This window comes from Mytilus edulis, unplaced genomic scaffold (genome assembly GCF_963676685.1).
Source record: "Mytilus edulis unplaced genomic scaffold, xbMytEdul2.2 SCAFFOLD_1092, whole genome shotgun sequence".
NCBI lineage: Eukaryota > Metazoa > Mollusca > Bivalvia > Mytilida > Mytilidae > Mytilus > Mytilus edulis.
Window position 1 is genome coordinate 1 of NW_027266997.1, and position 16,369 is coordinate 16,369.

Here is a 16,369-nt window from a genome sequence, read left to right on the forward strand (position 1 = left end):
AAATTTTTTAAAATGTAAAGAAATTATAATATATCAATTACAATTTAATTTAAAAATTAACTTGTTTATGAATTTCAGTGTTTCTCATAAAAAAAATATAAAAGTTATTAAGCTGGGCCATAATATATTGATATTAGTATAATAGTCTCAGAGTTAAGCAACTTTAATCAATAGTTTGAAACAATCCATAAAAAATATAGGGAATTATATACACCAATCAATTAGATGTAACCAAAAGTCTCTTAATGCGTGTGGAATGCGTAATTTTTCCCTTTGGGATCAATATTGTTCCATCCGTGCGTCCGTAGTAATTATTGTAAAAGTACGGATTTCGGTCATAGCTGGTCCGGTTCAGATCCGTAGTTTAGAAATCGGTCAATGGCGGACAAATGCAAGAAAAATTTACAAAAATAAACGATGTTTGACAAGTTATTTGGAAAGGAACATGACGTTTTTAATGCAATAAATGGATTAAACATTTACTGGAGGCAACTTTTATCACGTTTAAATGAAGTAACAAACTTATTTTGCCACCGAAATTTAGGTTGATGTACGTTTTCGAGTAACAAGCACCGGAACTTGCAGAAATGCACGAAGTGATAAAAAGTTTTTTTTTTTATCAAATAACCTGCTACACACTGCGAAGACAATGCTTCAACCTCTTTTCTAAAGATAATGAATCGTTTATGTCTGAATTTCTTTAATTTTCATTTAAAAATTCGTGTTTCATCAACTTGGTAAAAATTGGAAATGTCCAATGACGGAAGCGACTGAAAGCGACTATCGTCATGGACAGGGCGACTTGTTTTCGCTTTTGGGGGTCGGGGAAAGCGAAGTGACAGTCGGGAAGGCGACTTCTTCGCCCAAGTCGCCTGGTAGCGTGAGCCCTGTGACCTTAAATAAACTTTACCTTTACAGCTTGTAAATCTTCTTCTTCCATACATGTATCCAATACAATTAGAAACACAGGTGGGTGACATTGGGCTCTCTGTAATGATCAATAAAATGTAAACCAACCCTACATTTACTTACATTTCCAACAAAACCTTTTTAGGATGAATTTTACAGAACAATTTTTGAAATATATGGCAGCATTTTGAATGAGTATCTGAACAAATGCCATATCATCTAGGTTTACCACTATTTTCAGAAATGTTAATCATGAAATCCTATTTTGATGTGGAAAAACCTTTAAAATTTCTTGACCAATCTTTTAACTGGTAAAAAATTAAGAATTGATAATGTCAAATGTTGTAGCAACTTATTTCATAATCAAGCTAGTATATTTCAGTTTTGATCTTTGCAAATGGTCGATGATTGAATGGTTTAAAGTGATTAATAAATTCAATTGTTACTTAGATATTGATAATTTGTAAGTTAAACAGTAATAATAAAGCGGTTCCATGTGATTCACACATGTAATACACAAAATGATATACTTACAGTAATTGTGTATTCTAATGTAGAAAACTGAGGAATTATTTCTGCAGGTTGATGTTGTTCTGAGATGGCTGCATATTGTGGAGGAAACTGAAATAAAATACATAAATAACAAACGTGTATAAAATGTTATGGTTATTCGCTAATTGAACATGTTTTAATGTTTTAACATAGACTAAGTCCTTATACATGTAGATCACAAAGTCAAACACTTACAAACATGTGTTTTTTTGCTGTGCCTGTTCATGTACTGATACTGTGTCATATATCCTTTGTTTTTTTCCCTATCATACAAATAGAAAGTGCTAAAGTACATCTAATTCTTACTTATACATGTGTAAGCTGATATACTGTACACGGAGTCTGATTTAGTAAACCAAAAATGCCTGTTGTTAAGATGCGAATTGGGATTTTGTTTAAAAAAAAATGTATTGACACACTAGTATCATTCAATGTGATTTCTTTTTTCACAATGTAGAAGTCAACTTACAGGGTTCCTTTGGAAACAGAAGTTACATGCCCAAATCTTTGCTCTGTAATCCACTTGGCTGAAATGACATAAAAAATTATGTGAACATCTACATAAAAAATATTGCTAGGATGTTAGCCACTGTATAAATGAAAAAAGATAATGTTTATATTGTATTTCATAGCATAGAAATTTGCTTAACACTTCCATGAATGTTTCACATTTTTCAGATGTTCAGTTTTCTATTATGGCAAATTAAATCTTATCCATACATTCATGAACATGATGAACATTAAGTGATATGCCACTACAAAACATCAGGACTGTATATTGTTTTAAAATTTAAATCCACTATGTCAGTACATGTACATAAGCCGTGATAACTCTTTGTGCAAAAATAAAAGCTGAATATCTATCATATTTACCAGAATGGATTAAGTATAGCTCTACATGCTGGTCTTGTACATAACACTGGATCATACTGTATAGGTGGCAAGTCTGCTCTCTCTTTAATAGGGGTCAATAAACATCCTAATGGTATAACCATACGTGTAGCCTCTATCCGACTAGATGGCCAAACATTCCAACTAAATCTTGTTCCGTCACGATCTTCATTTTGTTGAATGAATTCTTGATATGTTGCCATGCTGGCTCTATCAATAAAGAAACAAGTTTAAAATGTTGAAAAACAAAACGTTACAAAATAAATTAACATTCACAACTAAAAACTATGAATTTAGTGTTATCAAAATTCTTATTTAGCATTTACCACAAAGAAAGTAAAGTAGGTTTTAGTACAATAATACATTGTACAACATAAATTTGATTTCACCTTCAATTCTTTAAAATAGAATGGTTTAACTTTTATGATGTAATTCTATATGAAGGTCAGTCATGATCACATCCTGTATACTGTCAAATTCAATTTATTTCAGAGTCAACATATAAAATTTAATATACATGTACATTTGGTCTTTAATACTCTTAGGTGTTAAATTTATGAAGAATACAGCAAAAGGAGTTATATATTTCAAAAAAAATTAACCAATTATAAAATAGCAAGCTTTACAAATGTATAGCTGCCATCACTTTTCCAGAATTTAATTCCAAACTCAGTATTTTCAAATAGCACCATTGGATTTGAAATGGCAGTGTTTCAGATTTTCCCAAAAAAATTACATCACCACATTTGTAACACTGTGACTCTGTTATAAAATCTAGTCAGCTTCATCACGGTACCCTGGAGCTATAATCAAGTTCCTGGAGAGATCACTGAATCTTAAGCAATGTTTGCCAACAATGTAAAAGTTTTGGTTGGTCTAAGATGGTAGATGTACGTCCCATAATATAAAATGTGCAATCTGACTAAAAAGGTTAAAATACTGATCCTGTGTAAATGCTTTGCATATAAAGGGACAAAGTCCCCTATTACAGTAGAAAAATCAATAAAAAACATCATTTTTTTTTTTAAATCAGGAAAATTTCCAAAATTTTTCATTACTAGTACTACATTTACTAATGAACTCAAAATCGTTAACCTTTTTTTGTCACTTTTTTTCTATTCCCCCATTTGCACAGCAATTTACCTCCCTTTTCCAGTCTCCTTTGTCATGAGACTTTGAGTGAAATATATATTTATCAGTCCAGTAAAATATAGGAAGGAACACAATAACAATTTCATTTTTAATTATTCTTTGATATGAAAAAAAAAAAGTTACTTGATGATAGCGTTTCTTTGTTTACATTCAATATGACGTCATAATTAACATAACTCCATAACTAAAATAACGTCATAACTAAAATAGCGTCACAACTAAAATCCATAACAACAGAACCAAAATCAGAAACGTTACGGTATTTCCGTTTCTTTTTTAACAGATTTTGAAGTTAAAATATGTTTGATTTAAACAGAAATAATTTATACAGACTTCGTCCCCTTTCACAGGTAATGTCTGCCTTATATTACATGTTATAAGAATATGACGAAGCTCCATTCTGCATTCTGATATGATTTCCTAATCCAGCTTAGTTTCCAAATATTTGAAACAGTTGTGTGTTAATCATTACAAAACTTCTTCAATACAGTCAAAACCACGGCAGTGTCAGATTCAATAAAGTTTGGACACAGTATACATAATTTTCAATCAGATTGTACATTACTGTAAATGTTTATAATCTCCAGGTGACTGATAGAAAAAGATTGACATAAAAATATAGTGTACAGAAAATATCCCCAATTTACTTACTTGGTTGAAAATTTTACTTTCATTCTCTGTGTAAATAGATATTTCGAACAACAATTAGAGTACTGTAAACGAACTATACTTGTTAAAATATGTTAGAACAAATATATAAAATATCTGGTACTGTCAGTTTCAGAAGCCAGTGCTCACAAGTCTCAATTATTTACAGTACAAAACTTGAGTGGTGTCTTTCACTTAACAAATATATTATGAATATCAAACAAATCATTTTTGTTTGTATTTTGGAATACTTACTTCCACAGACAACGGAATGACGTTGAATATTTCCAGTTGTCAAATCCACACACGAGAAATCTCCTGTGATGCCACGTAAAAATCCCAGAATGCAACTTATGACGCAATATATGGGATATCCCTTCCGTTTGGCACTTTCATTTTTGCATCGTCCCAGTTTACTTCAAATTTAAACTATAATAATGATAGCTATTCATGCAGGTAGAAAGACAACAAGCTACATAAATACCTTTACACTTTCTTGTACTAAAGAAGGATGCAAAAAGAAAGGCACCTTTATTTGGGGCGAAAAATCGAAATAAAGTTGTATAAAAGTTAAAGCCAAAGACGTGGAAACTCTGTTTTTTTCCGGAAAATTGTAAAAAAAAAAAAATATCATCCCAAAAAATCGAAAAAAAAACCATAGAATTTGGGCGAATTATTGCAAATCAAAGACAAACCACTGAAAAAAACTGTTGTTATACATGAACAGAATCGAAAACCTACAATGGAAATAGGAAGATGAGATGTGAGTGCCAACTGAGACTACTAATCTATAACACGGTATATATAGTAGTCTCAGGTGCCAATGAGACAACTCTCCATCCAAATAACAATTTATAAAAGTAAACCATTATAGGTCAATGAACAACCTTCAACACGGAGCCCTTGACTAGAATGTAGGACAGAAAGTCACAGGACAAAAAGTTGCAGACAAAAGTCACGGACAAAATGTCACAGGACAAAAAGTCACAATTCATTTTTTCTGATTATTTTCTTTGAATAAAAAATGCCTATTTTTATAAAAACATTTTTGTATTTTTCTTGAAGTATTGTATATTAACCAACTTTGTAAGCAAAATTTATCAAAAAAATATCAAAGATGATCAAATAATTGTTAAGAAAACTAAATGTTGAAGTAAATTGGCACTTAAATGGCTTCATGGTGCCAACAAATATGACCTTTGCATGATTAAAATTGAATAAATCTTTTTTTTTCAAGTAAAATGATAAATTTCATTGACTTTAATATGGAATTATGTATTAAAAAGTAAGTAATTCAAGATATTTCTCTTATATATTCATGTTATTCAAACAATTGTCAAAAAATTATTTGTGACTTTTTGTCCTGTGACTTTCTGTCCGTTTACCCCTTGGCTAACACCGAACAAAAAGCTATAAAAGGCCCCAAAATTACTAGTGTAAAACCATTCAAACGGGGAAAACCAAAGGTCCAATCCATATAAAAAACGAGAAATAAGAAACACGTATAAATTACATAAACAAACGACAACTACTGTACATCAGATTCCTGACTTAGGACAACGTTTTTGAGTTCATTAAAGATATTAATCTAAATACTAAAAAATAGTAGATCGATTTATTTTTTGGACTTTGTCCTCATATCAAGTATTAGGGAGCTACCATTTGATTTTTATTGGGTGGGGGGGGGGGGGGGGGGGCTAGGATGGAATTTGAAAAAATAGGCAGGATAGGAGTTTTGAGTTAAAAAAAAAAAGGCAAGATGAGACACTTGCAAAAAAAAAAGTTAGGACAACAATTTAGGTAAAAAAAAGTCAGAATAAACTGAAAAAAAAGGCAGGACCGAACAGAGTGAAAAATGAAAAGGCAGGACAGAGATTACAGCTAAAAAAAAAAAGCAGGACAAAATTTTTCATTCTAGCCCCCCCCCTAAAAATCAAATGGTAGCTCCCTTAATGAAGCATAGATGTACTGTCTTTGACTGACCATAACTTTTCAATCGTTGGCAAACATTTAAAAAATTCATTCATACAGACATCATCCCTTTCACAGGTATAAATGTAGTCCGAGATTACTCTGACGTCCTACGGCTGTTTTGCCAGACAAGCTGGGGCCGTTGGGTCGGACTAGCATAAATGCTAGTCCTATAATATAAGACCTCAAAAGTTCATATCATTTACATTCATGTTATTTTACCATATAAAGTAAATTTTTTAATTGTTTTAAAATAAAGTGACATTTTCCAAAAGCATAGATAGATTTCCTCTAGTGATTTGTCAATTATTCTGACTAAATGAAAAATGAATATTTTGATGAAAACAAGGACGTATATATGTTAGTTATACATCCTTGATGAAAATCAAAGACCAAGATCTGATTCATACAATACTGGTAAACTGATAGTCGGAAGATGTTAAACAACTATCAAATTCTCATTAATGACATTGCCACTACAAAAATCAAGCTAAATAACTGTTAAGGGAGCGAACATATGCAATACCCTAATCTCAAGTTAGTAATAAACTAGACCTGTGGTCCTATTAATCAAAGAAATTAAGATAAGAATATATGTCAAATTTTAGCAGGACTTTTATAGATAACCTGTAATTACAGTTTTCACACAAGTTGATACAACATTCTACAGCATGTAAGACATAACCTTTGCTGGAGGTCAACATTTAAGGAAGTTTCTTTATTTTCTTTTACATATTTTCAAGCTATTATCAATATTCTAATCTTTCCTACAGGTGCTGGTTACCATTCAGAATCTAAATCAGATGTGTACAAAAGAATTTGTAAACAAGCCTGTTTATTGGTATGCTGAAATAATATATATGTATATCACAGAAACAGTTTCAGTAAATTGTTATGAATCGATTAACAAGGGGTCTCATTGGGGGGTTTCGATCCCGGATCCCGCTTACTGTTTCGTCAGATTCCTGTATCCCCCTTACACTATATACGTAAGCAATTCTCATTTTTTTTTCATTTCCCGGGTCCCGCTAGACCTCATTTCCCGTTTTCACGACACCATAATTTGGCTTTCACGTGTCACGCTTACAAAAAATCAGCAATCTGGTGTCACGCTTAGACCCCAATGAGACCCACTAACAAAAGGCCAGTAAAAAAACTTAAAATCAATTAGATAATACAAACATTTAAATATGGTGCATTTTTTTAAACGAATTTTAAGACCTGTGTATGATATCAATCAACAACAAAAATTATTTTAATAGCTTGTATTGACTCAGCTATTGGTTTCTTATAAGAGTTAATATATTGCCCTAAAAATATTTTGTAACCAGAAAATATTATCATCAATACAAGATCAACAAAAAAGAGATTTAAATCATGAATTATATTTATTGTCTACTATGTTGGAGAGTGGTTGTTAATGATGCGCATAGACCTAGGTGAGCGACACAGGCTATGTAAAGCATCTTATTTACAGATATTATGTTTTTTACCTGTATACCTACATCTTTTTTTCACAAAGTTGATTTGATATGACAGTAATAATATCTTTGCAATAATTAATATTATTAAATGATATTTTGAAGATCTGTATATTAAGATAGTCATAAACCTTCTCCACTTATCTTTATACCTTTTCATTGCAAGTATCATTAAACAATATTTTAAGTTATCACCAAGTAAAGAAATTTTAACTAATTCTAACACGATTTTAGGCCATTGAAGCAATAAAGTGTGGAAAAAATGCAGTAGACTGTGTAACCATAGCTGTAAAATGTTTGGAGGTTAGTAAACACACTTGTATTAATTTATAAGGTGTACATCTCACTTCACAGTTTGATGTAAGACCTGTACTGTAGTCTGTAATACATAGGTGTCTAATTTTCAATTTGATTGTTTTTTTAAATTTAAGCTTTTTTAATTGAAGCATAAAGATGCCTAATTTGTTTGAATGTGACTCTCTATATATGAACATTATGCAATACTCTTTTTTTTCTTAATAATGGTGATATATGACATGCAACAACAAAACAGAATGCCAGATTTATTTTTTATTTTTTATGCAGTGTTTCCAGTTACTTTTTTTTATAATTTATTTTAGAACTCTCCCAATACAAATGCAGGAATAGGATCTAACCTGACCATGGATGGGACTGTTGAGTGTGATGCAAGTGTTATGGATGGCCTGTCACTTCAGTTTGGAGCTGTTGGTTGTGTCCAGGGTAGGTAAATCTTTTACTTCATTGGAATACACCATCTCAATGGTCTTGTTGTACATGTATCATGCTAGGCTTAAAGTATGGAAGGTTGTGATTTCTATTTCTGATCAAGTAAAACAAAAGACTTGGAAATTAGCATTAGTGTTTCTGTACTTTAACTTGGAATTAGGAGCAAAACCTGATTGGTCTTGGGTCAGAATAATGTGCCAAGGTAGGGTTAAATGTCTTTCTGCAGACTGTTTTATTCTGAACTAGCGTATGGCTTGTTTTGCATGTCAACATAGTATAAAAAGGGTTGATGTTTATAACAAATTAAACTGTTCTCAATATGATATAAGCATTTCTTTTGCCACTGGCCATTAAATACCAATTTCATTTAGCTGGTTTTTTTTCTTGAAAATAAGATCAGATTAATGGTGAGTTGTAATTAATGAAAGCTATGTTTATTCATCAAAAATACATGTATATGAAATTTGATATCCAGTTTGTAATCCATGAAAGTTACAATGCATGTTTCATTAAAATTGAGATAGTCTATAAAGCAGAAATCACCTTGTAGTACACATTCCGGGGAGGGGGTACACATTATGTTTTTATAGTTTGTATCCAAGTCTATTTCTCTGTTCTCTATCCCACATCAGTTTGAATTTTATTATAAGGGTGGTTTGATTATGACAAAGTTGTGATACATGTATCAATAAAACTTTAAACTTAGTTCATGTGATTTTTTTTTAGATTTATGCCAAATTTGGGTTTTTGACCAAGGTTTTATGGTTAAATGTATATATGGAAATGTGATGGTGCAAATCAACATGGTGTCCTATGGAAAATTATTTCTGATAATATTTCAAAAGTCTTTTAAATCTTTGATGGTATTTCAGTGGACTTAATTTTTTCATTAAAAAAAAGGTGATACTTTTTTAACAGCACATGGAATGATTCCATGTTTTCAATATCTTGAAAAATAAATAGACTATATTTGTTTTTAATGACAATGTGCAAGATAAATAATTTAAATCATTTTTGTTTGTACAGGATTTCAGAATCCAGTGGAAGCAGCTAGGCTACTTGTGGAAAAACAAAAACAAGGCAATTTATCCTTAGGAAGAATTCCACCAAGGTAGGCTAGGTATATATCCTCAGGTTTTTTTTTGCTGTAGTCTGTCACAGGAAAAGGACCTGACAAGGACATGTTATAAATCAGACCACCAACACATTTTTGGAATATTGCTTCAATTGTTTTGCATACCATATAAAATTATACCTTTTTAAAAAATCATATATGATTACTAAATTTGTCAATTGTAAAACAATGGATGTGTAATTGTGGCCGGTAGTTTTTACTGGTTATGGCATTTTCAAATTAGAAGAGTCTCAAACAGGCTAACATCATAAATTTGACAGATTTTGATGAATTGTTTTGAAATTTTAGAAAACTTTAATTAAGGGCATATGTTACAATTACAGGGGAGGTAATGACGTTGCTAACATAAAATGTTAAACGGTGATATATTGGGAAAAGATGCATTTTTTGACTGATTTTTATCATTCACACTGATTTAACTTTTAAACAAATTCATGGACCCCTCTGTTTTAAAATGACATTCGGTTTGATTACGTATGAAGATTAATTGTATCAAATTTTATGAAAAAGTCAATGATGTCAATTTTATTTTAAATTTGATAAATATACTGCAAAAAATGAACTTTTTTTTCCAACTTCATTGATGAATTGTAGTTATTTCTAAACAAAATATTTATTAATTTATGGATACTTATATAAATGAAAACTTATAAATAATTTAACAAAAAAACAGCTTGTGTTTATCTTTTAAAACAAAAAAGTTAGGCATATCTGTCGTGAGGAAAATATGTCCAAAAAATCTGAATTTTGAGCAAATATCTGAAATTTCGACCTCATTTTACTCAAAAAGTAGCACATGAAGGTATATTTTTTATTAAATATTTGATTTAAGCAGGTAAAAAACATCCTATAGATCTGAAAGGGAAAAATATTCTCACCATCAGAAATAAACTTTTGGATATGCCCTTAAGTTAACATTTTTATGAATCTATTTTATTTTAGCATTTTGGTAGGAAATAGAGCAGAGAAATGGATATCAGAAAATGACCCTCATATCAACACTAGTTGTAATCTGATTACAGGTAATACTTTTGTCTGAAAATAAAGAATTCCTTAGTAGACTCATACCCCATCTTCTTATTTTAATATCAGTTAGAATTTTAGCATTTTAAAATTAGTCTCTTTAATTTTTAACAGTGAACACAATTGCTTGGAATAATTTGCCCTTACCATATGTACTACATATTTTTTGTAATAATATTATATTAATAAATTATATTTATGGTAATGGTATTTTACTAATATACAGGTCAATGATTATAAAATTGATAGAAATCACTTACATCTATGGTATTAAGTATTATAAAAATTGCTTTTAAATAGGAGTACATTTAGCAAACAAGGTACTTTGCTGACATATAATGATAATGTCCTCATATATGTAGTATCAAGCACTTTCTATTTCATAATAACTATCTGTTTTATGTAATGTATATTTTAGATGAATCAAAGAGAATGTTTCTGAAGTATAAAAGAAGACTAGAACTTCATGAGGAAAGAAGTGAACAACAAAAGGAGAAAGATTCATCAGAATAAAGACAAACAAGATGAAGATGAGGTCATTATAATTTATAACAAAGAATGTATAAATAATTCTATGAAATTCATAGACTTCATAAACTGAGGTTCTAAAGAGCTGGAATACAGATCTGGGTATTGACAGTTAAAAAAGATGTATACTAGGATGAAGGCTTAACTTAAACATACCAACTTCTATCTCACTGTAGCAGACACATGTTATGCCATCTGTTTGTGAATGCTCTTCATTTATCCCTTTTTCACTTTCTTGGGCAGAGATTGATCTTTTGGTTTCAGAGGTGAAAATGAAGATTTAAAAAAAAAAATATATGATAAGTGAAGGCAATAACTTAAAGGGTTGTTATGTCGCTAACAATGGTAAAATGCCCTACAAAAGAATAACTTATATACTGGTGAGAAAAAAGTGAAGGTGTTTTCGTTAATTGTACATCATATTAAATTATATGAAATTTATATGAAGTTTTGGAACATATGATGCATAATGTCTTTAGCTAGTCATTTAATGAAACCGTCAACTATAAATGTTAACTAATTCTCCCTCTTAAAGACAAAATATGACTACGATAAAACCTTTTTGATATATATTGACTTGTTCATTCATAACTTTACACAATGTTTAGTTTTCATTGTCATTTATACATTTAAATCAATATATTTTTTATAGGAAATAGGTGTGACTGATGGAAGACAGCATTCAGAGTTTGATACAAGATACAGTTGGAGCGATCGCCATGGATACTTCTGGTAACCTAGCAGCAGCTGTATCTAGTGGTGGTATAGCCCTTAAACAACCAGGCAGACTTGGACCAGTTTGTAATTTTTGTTTGTTTTTTAATTTGTTGCTTTGAGGTACTACCAAACACATTGACTAAAATAAATTTGGCTCATTTAATTTTCATTAAATTTTGACCAAATATTAACTTTTACCCTTTGACAAAAATATAAAAATTTCAAAAAACTTGAACCACATTTTCTTGGTAAAAATTCATTGGATATATAGCAGTTTGACAAACAGTTATCATTGAGAAGCTTAATATTTCCTTAACAGTACACAATGTGATTAAATCATTTAGCTGATTTGTGCAGAGTTATCTCCCTGTAGTATTAGGTACCACCTTAAATTCAGAAACTTTTGTGTGGAATTTTTATTGTAATTGTTGAACAATGGACACAAATGTGAGATTTGATATTGTAATTTCACAAAAAGTTGCATAATGCTTCCAAAATTTAAAACACAAGTTTTTATTTTATGACAACCTATCCTGTTTCAATTTTTTTGCAATTATAAAAAGTTGGCAAAAATTTCTTAATTTACAGAACTGGTAGTAAAAATTCTCTTTAACCAATAAATGAAAACATATTTATATATTGTTTGAAGTCAAGTGTCTTTAGTTCTGTTTTGTTCTTATTTCTACTCTATTAAGTATCCTAGCACTTGGATTCGGTGTAGAGAATAAATGATTTTTTTTAGGAAAGGAAAAAGGGCAATATTACTATAATTCATGATATGCACATTGTAGTGGTTAATGTTAAAATTGGGAAGTACTGGTACTTGAAGAACGGAACAGTTTGTTTGTGATGTATGTATTCAATTGATTCAACCATCTTTTTAACTGCTATCTGTCTATATCTATTTTAAACATGTTTTTTTTCATTTTATTTACTCTGTATATTAGCAGTTTTATACATATTTATTATATTACTTTTAATTCTGTAGGCTGCAACCTATGGTTCAGGATGTTGGGCTTACAATTGGTCATCAGACAGCAAGCCAGGGGTTGCAATAGCAACTTCAGGTATGATTTAAATCTATGATATAAGGAGAGACTTATTGAAATTATCCTGTACATAAGATATGCAAGTTTGTCCATGAAAATCAACTACAGTTAATGTTGGAGTAGAATAAAAACATGACCACCAATCAATCAATCATGACCAAAAAAACTTTTTCAATAAATTGATAAATAATTTTTCCATTTATTATTAATACGATATATATTTATGCTAAACCAATTTTCTTTGCATGTTTTAGGAAGTGGTGAGCATCTAATGAAAACCTTATTCAGCAAAGAATGTGCCAGTTGTATACAAAATATGGACAGTGGAAGTCTAGGCCTTAGTTTTGCTTTTAAAGACACTTTTTAGGTGATTTAACTTGTGTTGTTCAAATTTATATAACTTACAAATTAAAGTTGGTTGAAGAGCTCATCATTCTCAGAAAAAATTATCATCAGATAATTAAAATAAAGTTCTACATGTTCTTAAAGGTATTGGGCCATCACGATAAATACTATTTAATTAAGTTTGACAGTAACTGTTACTTCAAACTCCTTTACCCTTTAGATAAAAGTTTAAATATATTTCATCAAAATAACTTTATCTTATAGACAGCTTTTTGGTGATATTATATAGAATGAAATTCAAAACAGTGTGGCTGTGGCCATTGATTGACACATTAAATTCATCTATTGACTGGGACAATTTAGGTGAACATTTGTATGTAATGACCACTGCTCACTATGTACTTTTTAAAGACACTTAAACTATGGGGGTCACCAAAGGTTCTCAACACCTTAATAAAGTAATTAGAAAAATTAATCAGAAATAACACGATGTTTTAATGTATATCAATTATATAAATCAAAACATAAAGGTTATTCCTGGTTATTTTTTCGAATTATTTTATAATTAAAGGCGTTAAGAAACCTTTGGTAACCCCACAGTTTAAATGTCTATCGTAGGTACGTCGTGAACAGTGGTCGTTACAGACAAATGTTTACATAAATTGTCCCAGTCAATGGATGAATTTAATGTGTCAATCAATGGCCACAGCCACACTGTTTTGAATTTCATTCTATATGAATTAATACATTTGTATTTTGTATATTATTAGAGTCTGAATTCCTGAAACACCTTGACTGCAAATTTGGTGGAGCGATAGCTTTAAGACAAGACAAATATGATAATAAACAGTCAGGTATGAATATATTATTTAAAATAACTAGTTAAACATTGTGTCACACTACTAGTTCTTCACAATATTAGAAGGTACATGTACAGCTTTTCGTGACAAATATGTTATGTCTGGCCTCCAATATTTTGACACAAATTTATCTGAACTGGGGCTTCAATTTGATAAAATAATGTCTGACATTCTATTGATAGACCAGTGCATTATGAACATTTAAAGTTTATTTCCTGTAACAACACAAAACAAATAGCAATTAATTTTCTATTGATTAGTATGCAGAAATATCAATCTGAATCATTATTATAATAAATACCAAAAAAATCAATTTGTTGGGGGTTTGAATTGACACTTTTAAGAAATTTATAAAAAGTTATAGTAAAATAAGTCTTGCCTCAACTTTAATTTAATGCAAGAATTCATCAAACCAGTCAAAGTATTTTGCTATATACAGTATTGTAATAGCATTAAATGAAATTTGGGGTTGGTGAGCATTATCATTAAATTCAATGATAATCCAAAGTTAGAAGCACATGTACAGTGAGTAGATTTTTGATAACTCAAAATGAAATTACTGTACCTGAAAGCACCTGGAATGACAACCATAATAATATCCCAAATTGAAAGTCTGAGTGTGCAAAAGAATTGCTTTGTGCTTTACTGTTATTGGTTTCTAATAATTGTTTATTTATTATTTGCAGTAGAACTTATATGGGGACATACAACAGACAGCATGTGTATAGGTTTTATGTCTTTATCAGATAAAAAACCAAAGGTGAGTTAAGCTGAAATTTTTTTTCAACTTTTGTGATTTAGCTTGAATGCCATCTTCATGACACTGTTTCATAATCTTTAAACACTGTTGAATCATTGATGTCTTAGTTCTGATTAGATGACATCTGCCAGGCATTAATACACAACAGATTTATGGATAAAGATCATTCTTATGCCCCTCTGTATTTTCGTTTGTATGTTATGAAACTGGAGTCGGTTTCACAAAAAAACTTACGACTAAGATTTGTCCTAAGTATACTGAATTGTTCATGACTTATGATCAATCTTAATCATAAGTTTTTTTTATTAAACCTACTCATGGTTTTTCAACAAAATGCTTATTACCACAAAACACAGATGAAGTTTGAATTTTGGTTGTGTCATTTTTATCATTTTAGAGTAGTGGCCCTTTACAAATGGAAAAATTGCTTAATTTTAAACTTGCCTTTCAAATGGAAAAATTGGTGATTTTTTGTTTCAGTTCTCTAACTTAAGTTTGCCTCCACCAAATGTTATGACACTTGTACACAATGCTTATTACCACAAAACACATCAAGTTTGAATTTTGGTGGCGTCACTTTTACCATTCTATTAATATTTCACATGCTTATTCTTACCAGGACTAAAAAAATTGATGCAAAATTTGGTGATCTTTTTTATATTTTTTTACCTGTTTCACATACAAGAAGAACCTACCAATAAGAATGACCCATAGTATTTTATTGATAAACACAACAGATATACTACAACAGAAAATTTAATATCTATCTACCCTCTACTTGCATTTTAAAAAGACAAATATATTAACAATCAGACATTTCTACTTTTAGGTATTCCTTTCAAGACTTCCACCACAAAGCCTACCTGGAAAGTCATTTACAATGGAAGGAAGACAGATTTATAAATAAAATCATTTTGAGCAATTTTATTTTGTATCAGTGTGATACCATTATATATGGATATTTTGAAACAAGCCCATTAATTTATCAAGAAACATTTGTTACATTCAAGATTAAATCGAATTTAGCTTCATAACATATATCAGAAAATCCTAAAACTTTGTAAGGAAATCAAGCAAAACTCATAATGCTTTGCTTATTGTACTAAACAGTTGGTCTTTCATGAAAATAACATTTCTCTTTGTGATGTAACTTATCGGATATCTTAATTTTCATGAATTCAAAATGTTCACTTAATAATAACCCTAAGTAGAATTTTTTTCTAGATAGTAATTATGATAGTTATTTGCAATTTCTGATTTCCTTTTAGTAAGACCAGGAAAAATGGTTTCAGATAAAAATAACATCCTAAGTAGGTAAGGGAGATAATTCCATGAAATTAGGTATTTTGTTGTTGAATTTATCCATTTTTGCCCATTATTATACAAATATAGCCTTTGTATGAGGTCGATACAAGGATATATTGACTTAGGACGAAGTCTGAGGTTGATATTCTTCTTTGGTTCGATATATCCTGTATTGACCTCATACAAAGGCTATATTTGTTATATTATTAATTTCCGACCATATTTGTATCGAAATCTATCATATAATTTTGTTGGAATTTTATAGATATTATATTGTCTCCTTGACAATAAAAACA

General features: G+C 30.1%; 3 protein-coding genes across 4 annotated transcripts; 2 read left to right on the forward strand and 1 right to left on the reverse strand.

Annotated features, from left to right (window-relative positions):
- Nucleotides 1–910: 910 nt before the first annotated feature.
- LOC139504739 (protein transport protein Sec23B-like) lies at nucleotides 911–4,548 on the reverse strand (the record flags this gene model as incomplete). Its single annotated transcript, XM_071294721.1, has 5 exons — nucleotides 4,408–4,548; nucleotides 2,335–2,562; nucleotides 1,931–1,988; nucleotides 1,444–1,530; nucleotides 911–988 (listed from the first exon to the last, which is right to left on the reverse strand). Coding segments are annotated over exons 2-5 (444 nt in total), but the record flags the coding sequence as incomplete, so codon positions are not given.
- LOC139504736 (threonine aspartase 1-like) lies at nucleotides 4,544–13,187 on the forward strand. 2 transcript variants are annotated; one of them, XM_071294717.1, is made up of 10 exons: nucleotides 4,544–4,608; nucleotides 6,897–6,964; nucleotides 7,839–7,907; nucleotides 8,225–8,345; nucleotides 9,378–9,462; nucleotides 10,429–10,508; nucleotides 10,928–11,044; nucleotides 11,690–11,838; nucleotides 12,743–12,821; nucleotides 13,058–13,187. In XM_071294717.1, exons 1-7 carry the CDS (start codon nucleotides 4,590–4,592, stop codon nucleotides 11,020–11,022), a joined length of 537 nt encoding a protein of 178 aa, XP_071150818.1. In that variant the 5' UTR covers nucleotides 4,544–4,589; the 3' UTR covers nucleotides 11,023–11,044; nucleotides 11,690–11,838; nucleotides 12,743–12,821; nucleotides 13,058–13,187. The 2 variants fall into 2 exon arrangements, with proteins under 2 accessions (XP_071150818.1, XP_071150817.1); XM_071294716.1 differs by having other exon boundaries at nucleotides 11,690–11,834.
- LOC139504737 (threonine aspartase 1-like) lies at nucleotides 11,706–15,675 on the forward strand. Its single transcript, XM_071294718.1, has 5 exons — nucleotides 11,706–11,834; nucleotides 12,743–12,821; nucleotides 13,919–14,002; nucleotides 14,695–14,768; nucleotides 15,598–15,675. Exons 1-5 carry the CDS (start codon nucleotides 11,706–11,708, stop codon nucleotides 15,673–15,675), a joined length of 444 nt encoding a protein of 147 aa, XP_071150819.1.
- Nucleotides 15,676–16,369: the final 694 nt, after the last annotated feature.

What these genes read in the sequence shown, in the direction of transcription:
- LOC139504737 (XM_071294718.1), top strand. Translation starts at nt 11,706, where the DNA reads ATGGAAGACAGCATTCAGAGTTTGATACAAGATACAGTTGGAGCGATC. An exon ending in AACCAGGCAGACTTGGACCA is followed by an intron (nt 11,835 to 12,742) that starts GTTTGTAATTTT and finishes TTAATTCTGTAG; the next exon opens with GCTGCAACCTATGGTTCAGG. An exon ending in TATCAGATAAAAAACCAAAG is followed by an intron (nt 14,769 to 15,597) that starts GTGAGTTAAGCT and finishes TTCTACTTTTAG; the next exon opens with GTATTCCTTTCAAGACTTCC.
- LOC139504736 (XM_071294717.1), top strand. An exon ending in TAGCTGTAAAATGTTTGGAG is followed by an intron (nt 7,908 to 8,224) that starts GTTAGTAAACAC and finishes AATTTATTTTAG; the next exon opens with AACTCTCCCAATACAAATGC. An exon ending in TAGTTGTAATCTGATTACAG is followed by an intron (nt 10,509 to 10,927) that starts GTAATACTTTTG and finishes TGTATATTTTAG; the next exon opens with ATGAATCAAAGAGAATGTTT.